This window comes from Gadus chalcogrammus, chromosome 12 (genome assembly GCF_026213295.1).
Source record: "Gadus chalcogrammus isolate NIFS_2021 chromosome 12, NIFS_Gcha_1.0, whole genome shotgun sequence".
Lineage (NCBI taxonomy): Eukaryota > Metazoa > Chordata > Actinopteri > Gadiformes > Gadidae > Gadus > Gadus chalcogrammus.
In genome coordinates this window covers 32,095,920-32,109,908 of record NC_079423.1, presented here as the reverse complement: position 1 = coordinate 32,109,908, position 13,989 = coordinate 32,095,920, and the positions used below count along the sequence as shown (strand labels likewise).

The window sequence follows — 13,989 nt, the reverse complement described above, 5'->3', positions numbered from 1 at the left end:
AAGAGATGGGGGTTGGAGAAAAAAAAATGAAAGAGAGAGGAAAGGAAGTGAAGAGGTCTATAGGAGCTGTTTGGTCTCCGGCGGATAGAGGCTTTAGATAAACATGCTGTCGGTGACTTCAGACAATCACTTAACTCCACATGTAGCAGTGGGTTTGGATTCAACAAATCTGCCTGTATATTTATCTCTCTCTGGCGCTCTCTTTCTCTCCGTCTCACTCACGCTCTCACTCTGTCGATCTTTATTGTGCTGCTATCATCAAACATAGCCATCTCCTTCCCTATCATACACAACTACAATCAACACAAACAACAGTGGAGGAGAAATTAACAGGTGTAACTGAACGTTAAAAAGCTTTCCTGTTGAGCTCAGACTCACATCAAAGCTCTGTCGATGCCACCATCACCACACACACACACACACACACACACACACACACACACACACACACACACACACACACACACACACACACACACACACACACACCGTTTGAGATAGCACATAGCCAACCGTGCAACTACACTGGTGGTCTCTCTCTCTCCCCCCTCTGCCCCCAATCCTCTACGATGGATTAGCTCTCTGACGGAGAGGTATGTGTGTCTCAATTCCCAGACGATAAAGTAAGACCACAGGTGCAACACGTCAGTTCGACAGCCCCCCCTTTACACAGTGGGTCTAGAAACACCTACATGACACTTACCTTGATTAGGATTCCTTTTTCATTATCTTTGTTGTAATTATAGAAATAAATAAGTTTACTATTTAGTTGTATTAGGTGTAAAAATGCGTTTTGGTTACATATGTGTCCTTAGGCTTTGCCATGCTCAATGAATGAGCTGCATTAAGCCACAAATGAACTTAGTGTAACATTTAGAGCAGAGCTTCAGGGCTGTATGTTTTATACTGGTGTTATCATGCTTAGGACTTCAGTGTAGTGGAGAGCCATCACAAACAATTGAGTCTGGATCAGAAGAGTGCCCCAATAAGACAATGTAATGTTAACGATGTGTGCACTTCTACACCAATGCTCAAGGAAAGGTGTGTGAGTGTGTGTGTGTGTGTGTGTGTGTGTGTGTGTGTGTGTGTGTGTGTGTGTGTGTGTGTGTGTGTGTGTGTGTGTGTGTGTGTGTGTGTGTGTGTGTGTGTTTGTCTGCGTCTCTGTCTGTGTCTCGGTCTCTGTTTCTGTGTCTCTGTGTGTGTGTGTGTGTGTGTGTGTGTGTGTGTGTGTGTGTGTGTGTGTGTGTGTGTGTGTGTGTGTGTGTGTGTGTGTGTGTGTGTGTGTGACGTGTGTGTGTGTGTGTGTGTGTGTTTGTCTGCGTCTCTGTCTGTGTCTCGGTCTCTGTTTCTGTGTCTCTGTGTGTGTGTGTGGGTGTGTGTGGGGGGGGGGGGGAGTTTCCCTCTCCTGGAGCAAAACAAACATGGATTAGCACTACACCACTCTGCTGGTAGCAACAGCTTGCTCTCGACTCACACACACACACACACACACACACACACACACACACACACACACACACACACACACACACACACACACACACACACACACACACACACACACACACACACACACACAGGCAGTCTTAAAGGCAGCTGTGGCAGCTTACATAATGTTAGGGCCATTAAAGTCATGTTGGAGAGGAGGGCTGCCCCACAGATAAAGGGTCTGTCTTTTAGACATGATGCACCACTCAGGGGCTTATGGTGACGGACGGACAGCTCTAATGCACTGTGAACCCACCCTCAGGGTTAAAGAAGGCACACAACTCATGCAGGCCCACAGGGGGAATCATGTTATTGCCTATTAAAGGGTGATTCACTTTGGGCAATTGTTTTGTTAAGGCATGTTGCATTGTATTATAGTATTTACAGTCTATCCACTTTACTGTATATTATTGATACTGTAGAATGGACGTTTTGGAAAGACTTACAGTACATAAAAAGACAGGGTTGAACATGATTGGACATATTTCTTTGAGTCAGGTATGACTTTAGCCCTGATTGAATATGAATGCTTTATATTTCTGTGGTTGATTATCTGTCGACCAACGGAAAGCCACATCTTTTATACAAATGACCTGGTTTCAAGTCAGTAAACGGTAGTTTAAATTTATATTTCAGCTTTCTTGTTTGACCGAAGGGTAAAAACAGGAAATTCTGTGAAGAATTATTGGCTTATTGTCGTACAGCCTCATCTGAAAACATCCGTATTCATAAGAATGCTCTGAGGAAAGCAGGTAACAAAGACACGACGAGTAACCAACAACTGTTGTTATTATTCCTTGCCAATGCATTTTTATTGGTATTTCTATTTCCGTATATATTGTAAATGATTTGTCGGACACAACTTTGAACTTTTTTTATTGGGTGGCAAAGAAGCATGCAGTCAGAGGACTTGGGGAGTGATGTTTAAAGTGTCTGGAGAAGCGATTGTCTGATATGATTGGTTGTATTTTTTTTTTCATAAAACCCGTTGGGATCATCAGACTGAATGTAGTAATGGACGTAATTCAAACTGCCTAAGTAAAACAAATCAGTGATGCGTTTGTGCTTGGTATCGTCCAACACCCGCTATTACAGTCAAGTCACCACAAGAGGGCGCCATAAGATTTAAAAACGGTGTTCCTAGACGACACTGGTTGAAACGTGACGTGTCATCATTGCGTTGGCATCATTGAGTTTATGTTTCATGTGTACTATATCCACCGTTCTGCCTCATAGTTAAACGCATTAAGCTTAAATAGGTATGACATTTCCCCTCCATAACAATGTCCACTGAAATGAATAACGATCAGTGTCTGTGTGTAGTTCAAAGGCTAAGGAGGTCTCAGTTTTAAGTGAAGAATTAACAGGTACTTAGCAAACCAAAAACCACCCACCAGGCACCACACAAACACACACACACACAGGCACACAAACACACATGACACACATGAACGCACACACAGACGCACACAAACACACACGCACACACAAACAGGCACGCACACATGCACGGAAACACACACACACACACACGCACACCGACAGTTAGAACCACGGCATGTCTTATCAATGATGGCTCTTAAATCTCACAGCACCGTTAACGTTAAGTCATGCCCAAAGCAAGCACCTGTCATCACACACGTGCGTAGCTCCAGATAACAGGATGATCGTCATTGGCTCGTCACCATGGCCTGAGTGGTTAGGGTTAACCACACATACCTCCCTGTGTCTGACAGTAAACTGACATTGATTAAGTGAACCAGTGTAAAACATGCAATTCATTTTTCAAACCTTGTAAATATGTGGGATTGCCATTTAATTCATTCTCTCCAGACCCCCAATCCTCCTGGAGCACGCAGAGATTGATGTTCATACTAATGAATTAAGATGTCTGTATGCATACAGGGCACTCTAACATCACCCCCACACACACACACACACACACACACACACACTCATAGACAGACACAAGCACACACACACACACATACACACTCATAGACAGACACACGCGCACACACGCACACACACACACACACACACACACACACACACACACACACACACACACACACACACACACACACACACACACACACACACACACACACACACACACACACACACACACACACACACACACACACACGCCTGTAGCTGCACCCTTTACAAACAAGCAGAAGCAGAAGTAGAGAGACAACTGTAGTGTCTAAAGAGAGAAGCAGTGGAGAGGGAATTTGTCTTAAGCCTATTAGGGCTATTAGGGATACTTGCCAGTAATGATTGAAAGCCATTTAGCACTGTTGCATTTACCAAGAGGATCAGCCCTGGTCTGGTTAAGACGCCTGACGGATTATCCTGCTCTGAAACCTACACGCCGGCCGCACTGACAGACGTTGGCCCTGCGCTCCAGGGTGTGGAAGTCAAATAGACGCAGAAGCAAAGGCATGGGCAAAAATACAAACAGGCTTTCACAAGGACTTCAGTGTTTTTGTGTCGATTATGTTTAGTTTTGTTGCATTGAACGATAACTATTTTTCTTTTATTTCATATTCCACAAAAAAACATTGGCAAGCAAAAGCTTTCAAAAGGTGCCAAATGAACCATGAAAAGCCTAAGGTACTGTACAGGTCAAAAATATGCTGTATGTAGCTTTTAGATAACTGCCTGCATGGGTGTTCATAAAGTAATGTCAGCCACAGCCTTACAGCTTTGTGTCAGTCCTCTGTATATGTGATCTACTATACTTGCTTAAGGAAGTAGGTTTACAGTCAGTTATACTGGGAGTGTGGTTTACTTCATTTCTGCCATGCTCAGGTGTTCTTTGGCCCGGGGGGGGGGGGGGGGGGGTTCTAACTGTAGCATTGCAGCTTTTGTAAACCTCAGCAAGGCCTCATTCAATTCTCCCAGAGCAGGGATAACTGCTAGGGATAAATGATACCATCAGTTCCTGAAGAACTTGGATGTGGATCTTAAGTTTTAATCCTTAAAGCAGTGCCTGTATTCATGCATGCAAACACAAACACTCACACACACAGACACACAGACACACACACACACACACACACACACACACACACACACACACACACACACACACACACACACACACACACACACACACACACACACACACAAACAAAAATACACACACCTACAAATGTACAAACACAGAAGCACATCAACACACCAGTTACACTTGAACATGAATTATTTGAATGCTGTCGATTGCATGTCGTTTGGATGCTCTTCCAGATGTTTCCGCTGTGGCAGTGTTATGTAACCTAGCGCAGCTCAGGGATTACACTCATAAACACATCCGGAGAGGGGAGTCTGCCTACTAACACTCACACAAAGACACAGAGATAGAGGATTATTTAAGGATTAAAACATAAAAAGAACGTCAATTTACGATTAAATTGTGACATCTCTCTGTAACATGAGATGAATCACAGCCATGAATGCCCCTTAAAGTATTGGTAAGTTATGATATCAGCAAGTGGGCTTTGATTTGTCAGAACTCAGGTCCCACAGAGTCCCGTGGCACCGTGCACTGTGCTGAGATGTTCTGCGTGTTGACTACAGTGTGTTCTTGTAGTCCTCATATCCCCCCTGATACCCAGATTGAAAACAAGATGCATTTTATACAAAGTGTTCATGTAATATTATAAAGCAATAGTTAAAAATTAAAGCAGCTACATAAAGAAGTGTTTTTGATAAATCTATACAATCTATTCAAGTAATTTTGCGGCATATACAGTAGGTCAACGTTATGGGCCACCACAGCACCAAGCGACATCCACTTCAAGTATACATTTAGGAAAACAAACAACTCCATAACTTCAGTCCAAGTTATTCAGTAATCTACACATAAACAACCGTTGATACTGAAGGCCACTGCAGACCCATATCAGCTTCACTGTGTTGTGAGCCGAGGTAGGGGGCGTGTCGGTAGGATAGGGGGCGTGTCGGTAGGGGGTAGGAGGCGTGTCAGTAGGGGGTAGGGGTGTGTTGGTAGGAGTTAGGGGGCGTGTCAGTAGGGGGTAGGGGGTGTGTCGGTAGGGGGTAGTGAGTGTGTCGGTAGGGGGCATGTCGGTAGGCGGTAGGGGGCGTGTCAGTAGGGGGGTATGGGCGCGTCGGTAGCGGGTAGGGGGCGTGTCGGTTGGGGTAGGCGACGTGTCAGTAGGGGGGTATGGGCGCGTCGGTAGCGGGTAGGGGCTGTGTCAGTATGGGGTCGGGGGCGTGTCAGTAGGGGTAGGGGGCGTGTCGGTGGGGGTAGGCGACGTGTCAGTAGGGGGCGTGTCAGTATGGGGTCGGGGGCGTGTCATTAGGGGTAGGGGGCGCGTCGGTAGGGGGTAGGCGACGTGTCAGTAGGGGGTAGGGGGCGTGTCAGTAGTGGTAGGGGGCTTGTCGGTAGGGGGCGTGTCGGTACGGGTAGGGTTCGTGTCGGATTCAGTAGGGGTAGTGGGCGTGTCGGTAGGGTAGGGGGCGGGAGTCTCCGCCGCCAGTAGGCTTCGAGCACACACTGAGGAAACTGGTCGAGCAGACAGGTCGCACTTCCTCACCAGTCGCCTGTCACTTACACCTGGGACTTATTTATGCTTGATATACATTCACGGGGAAATGGAAGTCGTTGGATTTTACCGCACAACTGCGCCGTGTCGTTGCGTGACGTGATGCGGAGAAGGAGCCCGGCGTTTGGAGGAAGATATTGATGCTTTTGAGAGGTTTAATCGGAGTAGCTAGTAGCTAGCCGCTGCTAGCCCCAGTGCTGGCGGCTCCAGGCGGAAGGGACCGAGAGGACAGAGAGGATGCTCCGCTGGACCCGGCAGCAGCTGGTATACCCGGGCTCTACTACCTCTAATACATGCTCTGTGTCTTCTGTCCTCCCTGGGTTTTAGTTAAGTGTTTACACCCGACCAGTCTGGTGGGTCTGGGTTAACAAGATGCTAATAGCTAGCCAGTAGTTTGGAGTCAAAAGCGTTCCGTTCGCTGTCGTCGTTGTTTGGTCGGCTGTGTTGATCCATGTTTCACTAGAGCAGATTTATCATGACCTGTTACACTTCCTACCACGTCCTCAGACTCTTCTTTCTTCTTTTTCTTTTTTTTTTACATGCGTTTGCTCAACCGTTAGCATGTGGTTAACTTGTGGTTCAGCAGCCTCGGCATGTGATGTTGTCATCTCATTCAATGCGTTGACTAAAACTTGGTAAAGTTTCAACAACTTGATTAACTGATGCTAAACTGTCCTTACTGACCCAGTGACCAGTCCACTGGTTAACTAGTGACCAGTCCACTGAAAAACTGTCCTTACCGACCCAGTGACCAGTCCACCGGTTACCCAGTGACCAGTCCACTGATAAACTGTACTTACTGACCCAGTGACCAGTCCACTGGTAAACTGTCCTTACTCACCCAGTGACCAGTCCACTGGTTAACTAGTGACCAGTCCACTGGTAAACTGTCCATGTTGACCAAGTGACCAGTCCACTGGTTAACTGTCCACACTGACCCAGTGAGCGGTCTGCAGACTTGTCGTTTTCTGTCAGCTCTTAAAGTGCTTAAAGTTATTCACTGTAGGTCAAGTAGAGAACATGTGGTTATTTTCCATACTGTTTATACAAACCTGATAACGTAATCAAATCAGTCGCAGTGTTTCCATTTTGATATGATGAAGGTATTACAAGGACGTTTATAACACACACACACACACACACACACACACACACACACACACACACACACACACACACACACACACACACACACACACACACATTGTTTAAAGTTAAATGTATAACAGTGTTTTAATTGGACTGGGGGCTGTTAAGTAATGAGTAAATCATTACAAACACAGGTTGGTCACACATCAGTCAAGTTCGGAAGGTTGTTAAAACCAGTTAAATCCATACACATCCCAGATTCTAACGACACTGATTCTCATTCGTCGTTCTCATAGAAGGTTAATTGAATCAGCGTTGACATGTTTACTGCAGGTTGCTGTATCTCTTGTACCAAAACGAATAACAAACGCATTGCCCACAGACTCAGTCGCTTCCGGGAAATAGTACATTTCCAAGAGTACCAAATACGCTCGCTGCAACTCCCTGTAACCTCATTACTGACGTCATCAAGTGCTACCGACCGAGGAAACTGCAGTGCTTTACATGATGGTACATTTGTTTCTCAATAGCAACAATGCAGGGTTCAGAAGGCCCTGTATCAGAAGGCTTGTGCATGCCCTTTCTCCTGGGTTGAAGGAGATGCCTACTGGATGGTACACAAGTGCAAGCACAGGAGTCCTTCATTGGTTCACATTTGTTTAAGGGTTCATTTATTTTGAACGCGACATTGGATCATGCTGAGGAGGAGAAAGGAGAAGGGCGGCCAGGGCTTGGCCACAGACGGTTCCCGTACAGTGAGCTCTGAGGGCGTGGGAGCCATGGACAGATTGTATTGATGGCCGGCTGTTCCTCTTTCTCATGGCACCAAATGGGCCGTGGCATCTCAGAAATAGGAAGAATGTTCATTTATTAGAGGAAACGTACGGCGCTGCCAATAACGGCAGGCGTTTCAGGTTTTTATGCAACATTAACATAAGGCTTATCATTCATGGAACTTGAAACCAGAAAAGTATTTTTAGAGAAATATGATGATGAATATGTGGAACACAAATAAGATGTGTTTTGGTTGGTTGTTGACGACCAGAAGTGTTTCAGTCTGTCATGTTAGACATTGGAAAATAATCATTCAAGACGTGGCAGTGTGGTCACCTATTAATAAAGCAGATGGTGATATCGGTGCAGCCATATTTCCCTTCATGTTGGTTTCTGTCCCTCCCCACACCTCCTGCCGTCAAAATGAAGCGGTATAATAGTTGGTAATAATATTTGTTGTACGGAGAAAATCTGCATTAGATTGCTCCTTGGTAACTTACCTCAGATCTCTTTTACATCACTACTTTACCTCTCTCACTCCCACTCTCCCTACCCAATTAGCTCGTCCAATGTGATTTAAGTCACGTGACTTTTTTAAACAGCTCAGTCCTCCACACTGGGGATGTCACTCGTCTTAACTCTGTCTCTGCTCAATGCGTGATGGTACTGGAAGGCCATTCGGTTGAATGTGTTAATACGTGGTTGGCCTATTGACTTTGAATAACCAGAATTGAATAAAAAAGGAGTAGAATAATTATTATTAATCCAGTGTTTACAACTGGGGAAGCTGGCTAAACATAGCCTAAAGGAAAACCCTCTCGGAGTAGCCAATGACATGCATGATGTCAACGGTTTGCATTATACAAAACTGTTTATGTGTAATATTTATCAATGAAGATTTCACTACATTGTTGAGAAATAACTAAATGGTTGTCAATGGTTACACCCTACTGAATGACTAAACTATGAATGAGCCTTTCCGTTGTTCACCTCCCGGGGTCTCAGCTGGTGTGACTCGATTCCAGCAGTGGACTGCTTTGTACCTGCAGACAGGTGGCGGAACTGGATCAACCAGTAACTAATGTACTGTTTGTTTTACGTGGCTGGTTGTTAGTGGGCGGTGCTGAAGTAGGGCTGGAAATAAACCACTACCAGCAGCGTCACGGTCCACGACATGGAGTCAATCAGACCTGGAGAAGCAATCGCTATTATTGATCATACTGTTGTTCTTTGATATTCCTTTGTGAAGGGTCATACTTAACCATGTCAATATGTATTTGGGTATGGGTCCCTGGGTGTGTGAAGATATATTTGTTCATGTTTTTCAAAAAATACCAGCTGTGAGTGTGATCAAAAAATGGCAGTTCTGCAAATAGTCAGTACATTTTAGCATTTGATGCAACTGATCCGCGACTGAGTTCTTAATGTCGTTAGCAGTGTGCGCTACAAGCAAACGTTGAGTTGCACCTCAGGACTTGAATATAGGTCGCTTTAGATAAGATGAAGGTGTGCAGTTGTATCGTAAAAGTTCTGTTTGGATACCAACTTTCTACTAAAGAGTGATATCCTATTTTAGTTATTGAACAGGGAAACAGGCTAAAAAACGAACATCTCTAACTAATGCGCACTTATCATATCCCCCACCGTAAACAGCCATTCGCTACAGTATTTGACACTAGGATTAAAAAGGAAAATGCTGCACATTTGCTTTACGGCCTCAACTTCTTTCGGCAAGTTTTGCAGATTTGATGTGTCCGTCATCTTGAAGGCAAAAGCAAAGGCAGTTAGCAAAGTCAGCCCATTCTCATGAAGGCTCCCTGCATCTCCACATTTGAATGATTTCAATTCGATAAAGAAGAAAATCTCCTGGGTAAACGACACACTTCAAGGCCTCTAGGAATTACATAAATTTGCCAAAATGAATAACGCAAACTATAGCAATGCATAACACGATTGAGTACACAGAGGGGAAAAAGAGGGGAGAATAACTGACAAAAATGCTTCACATGTGCACCACAGATGAGTCTGAGTTGGCCAGAGGGACAAGGCTAAACTTCTCTTTTTGGTGTGTGTGTGGCATGGGTTAAATTCATAGTTGATGATCAAATGTGATCTTCCTGTTGTTGCCATTCTCCCTCCCTTACGTGCAGCTGTCTCTGCAACAACCTGTAGCAGTAGGATGTTTGTAACCGTGTTTCCCTTAATAATGTTTTCTAGGAGCGCGTGTTCAAGATGCACTTTGTTGATTTGCACGTGCACAGTGCTGATATGTGCGAGTGTATAGTAATGATATGCACAGTGCTGATATGCGCGTGCACGTGCTGATGTGCACGTATCGTTGCACCTACTTCACCTTTTAAATTTGGTGATCCTGAAGATTTTTATTGAATGAAACCACTTTTATGATGTTAATTGAGGGGGATTTGTCTCCGACCCCCAGGGCTTCGACCCACCCCATCAGAGTGACACCAGAACGGTGTACGTGGCCAACCGGTTCCCCCAACATGGCCACTACATACCTCAACGCTTCGCTGACAACAGGATCATCTCCTCCAAGGTAAGGCCATTACCACTGCTCATCTCCGCCTGACATTAAATCCCTTTTAAGGGATGCACTGATTTTAGGCCGTTCCCCATCTCCAATGTTTTTTTTTATCAGCCAATCATTTTTTACAGTGAAATATTAGTTAATGTTATGCTCGTTAATGATAATCATTGAGTGCCTTTTTTACAAAGGTTCTTTGTTTGTCCGATATAAGCACTGTGTTACGTGAGTTATTGTTATTTTGTTGAGGCAAATGAAATGGGCCTTTTAGAAAAGACACAACCGCATTTAAACACGGAACACTATGGAGTTCAGTTTTCCCTTTTGTTAAGAGTTTAGCCACACAGTTTTCTGACCTCAATCTGTTTAGACCTCAATAAAGACTACAAGGGAACATGGAATAAATGAAACACCACTTTATTAAAGGCGAAAGAATCAGTGGGATGACTGTTCATGGTCAGGCCAACACGCCCTCACTTGTACACTAAGTAATAGCGTAATAATCTGTGTGGTAATATGATTCCTGCCATGTAAAGCACTGTGAATGTCCATTGTGTCTGTAGGGTGCTATATAAATAAACTTGCCTTGCCTTATTGGTTGGTGAGAGAGGATGCTCCATAGATACACCGCGGTTTGATTTGATTGGCAAGTCGATTGACACCAGGTCATGCAAGGCGATGTTATTATCCGTGCTGCTCTCTGGGGACTCGTCAGACCTACGAGGCAGTAAGTCTCTGGCCTTAGTGAGTGAGTGGTCGGACTGGGCTACTCGCTACTCCTGAGTGCTGGTGGTTTATTACGGGCTAACACATCATCATCCTCTGAATGAAATAAGACCTGACACGGTGACCACAAGGGAACGGGTATTTACTGTGCCGCTTCACTACTCAACCGACTGCAGTGGTTGAAGCTGTTCTGTTGATCCCACTTATTAACAACGGCTTCTTAATGCTGCCACTTCTAATCAATTGTTATCTAGATCTTATTTTACAAATGCTGTATTTGCTCTATGTCCTTCCTGTGGCGTGGAGCAGTAATAGAGGTTCAGAATGAGCGGGGAGCGGGTTGGTTCCCTCGTGTGAAGGGCGGGTCCAACAGGCTCCTCTGAGCCAGCTGGTGGGCCCTCAAAGACGCATGAGGTTACGGGAACTCTGGATTGTTGCTGTTCTACAGCACCGGAAGTAATTTTCCTCCACTCCAATAATAATCTGCATACTCGTGACATCTGGAAAAACGATGATAAACTTATTGGACCTCTCTACAACCCAACTACAAAGGGAAATGCAGAACGAGGCACAGTTCTTGGCTCTGGTGGAGCGTTTCCTCGTCCCCCAACCCACTGGGGCAGTGGAAGGGGAAAGTTGATGATGATGAGGCCCTTCTAATGATAATAACACCACATCTGGCCTTATGAATCAGGAGCTGAACTGTACACCTACTACTGAACAGAACAACAAAATAAGGATTTTTGAAGTCTGTAGGCTATTCATTTCCCATCCTTTGACAAAGCATGTAAAGCACACACATTTTTATTCTATTGACCAAATTATCGTTGGTCAATTATTGAACAAAGATCTATGCATTCAGATTTGACTGACTAAACCCCTGTTCTGTGTCCACATGGTAACATCTAACATCTGAGGCCCATAGAGCTGCAAAGATTACAGTATAGCACTGCAGAAGCAGTAGGGCTGGATTGTTCCTAAATGTCTTTGAGGAGGAAGTTATCGACCTTGGTATTTGGGGTCCGTACTGAAAACCTGGTTTATAGCCGATAGCTATGGTCCCTCATGAGTACTGTGGGCATTTGATTTAAAGGGAAATGGGAAAGGGCATTGGATGCTTGGCCTTTTCTGATGGCTTGTCTGGAGGCAGCTGCCTTCCTGTGAGCTTCATGTGTTGGGCTCCTGCTGTTTGGCCGATACTTGTTAAAAAGGCCACACTCCTCTATCGCTCAATGTGTGACTTCTATGTTCTTTCCTCTTTTTGTGTCCCCTTCTCTTTCAGTATACCATTTGGAACTTTGTCCCCAAGAATCTGTTTGAGCAGTTCAGGAGGATAGCCAACTTCTACTTCATCATTATCTTCCTTGTACAGGTAACACACACCCACACGTGTCACACAAGACACTCGCACACATTCAGACCGTAGTCTTACAGTGGGCTGGGACTTGTGATGTTGCTGCACTTGATTTCAAAACGCATGCCTGGGCACTCGTGTGTGTGTGTGTGTGTGTGTGTGTGTGAGTGTATATAAATGACTGCCAGTGAGTCACAGGCTTTGGAGGCGTGGGTGATGGACACCCCGCCTCCACACCCAGTCCCCTTCGCCTTGCATCCACACAGTCATGCAGTGAGTCGTGTGTGTGTACTTTAAGAGCCGACCAAACCTGAGAATGCAGCAGCTCAACCTGAGCTGAGATGATCTGACCTGTTCTTCATTCAACCGGACCTGTGCGTCCGGTGCATGGAGCTACTTCAACTCGGTCATCCTCTGTCCTCCTGTCAGAGAGAACTTACATCAAATGTCCAACAAAAAAGGCCGGTTGTAGGCCTGTTTTCCAGGGAAATAAAACATGATTTACTACTCGGAAAGACAACTGACACCATCATATCACCAGAGGGTTTCTGTTAGGGCGAAGACACGAAAGAAACACACTGTGGAAACTAAGAGAATGAAGACATGATCAAATGTAAGAAATAAACCATGCCTTTTCTCTTCAGGGATCCTTTTGATAATTATACGTTGCAGCGTTCTCGCTAAATACTCGACTGTAGAAATCACAGAAATCTCGACAATTTAAATGCACATACTGTATATATATTTTTTTAAGTGAGGATAGACTAACGCTCAATATTCATTTTTTCAGAGTTTGAACTTCGACATTTAAGATGACACCTAGCAGGTTTCCTGTTTTGACACCTCTCTCTCTCTATCTCTCTCTCTCTCTCTCTCTCTCTCTCTCTCTCTCTCTCTCTCTCTCTCTCTCTCTCTCTCTCTCTCTCTCTCTCTCTCTCTCTCTCTCTCTCTCTCTCTCTCTCTCTCTCCTCTCTCTCTCTCTCTCTCTCTCTCTCTCTCTCTCTCTCTCTCTCTCTCTCTCTCTCTCTCTCCACACTCTGCTGAATCCATTTTGTAGCCTGTCAAACCTTTCCACTACCTTGTGTCTCTGTCCGTCTCTAGCTGATGATCGACACCCCGACGTCCCCCGTCACCAGCGGCCTGCCTCTCTTCTTTGTCATCACCGTCACTGCCATCAAACAGGTGAGCAGGGGCCAAGATGAGCTTCACGGTTACCATGCCAACCAAAAGATGTTCCCAGGTCGAAGGTGTGCGCAGTGACCTGCTCTGTGAAGGCTGCAGTGCTGCTGTGTGTACTGGGTGTACTGGGTGTAATGGGTGTAATGGAAACGCAGCCTTCAGGCGAGGAGGGAGGGTTCGTGCGAGACAATCGCAGGAGGTTTTGAGTGGCGTTTTTGTAACATCTGATCCGAGCGTCTGGCTGAGCGTTGTTCTTCCCT

General features: G+C 45.2%; 1 protein-coding gene across 3 annotated transcripts in view; it reads left to right on the top strand.

Annotated features, from left to right (window-relative positions):
- Positions 1-6,001: 6,001 nt before the first annotated feature.
- atp11b (ATPase phospholipid transporting 11B (putative)) overlaps positions 6,002-13,989 on the top strand; it is a 42,501-nt gene continuing 34,513 nt past the window's right edge. For all 3 annotated transcript variants that reach the window (XM_056603483.1, XM_056603484.1, XM_056603482.1), the window contains exons 1-4: positions 6,002-6,326; positions 10,366-10,482; positions 12,479-12,568; positions 13,652-13,732. In XM_056603483.1, the coding sequence (XP_056459458.1) occupies positions 6,300-6,326; positions 10,366-10,482; positions 12,479-12,568; positions 13,652-13,732 (315 nt within the window). In that variant the 5' untranslated portion in view covers positions 6,002-6,299. The remainder of the gene's footprint in view (positions 6,327-10,365; positions 10,483-12,478; positions 12,569-13,651; positions 13,733-13,989) is intronic.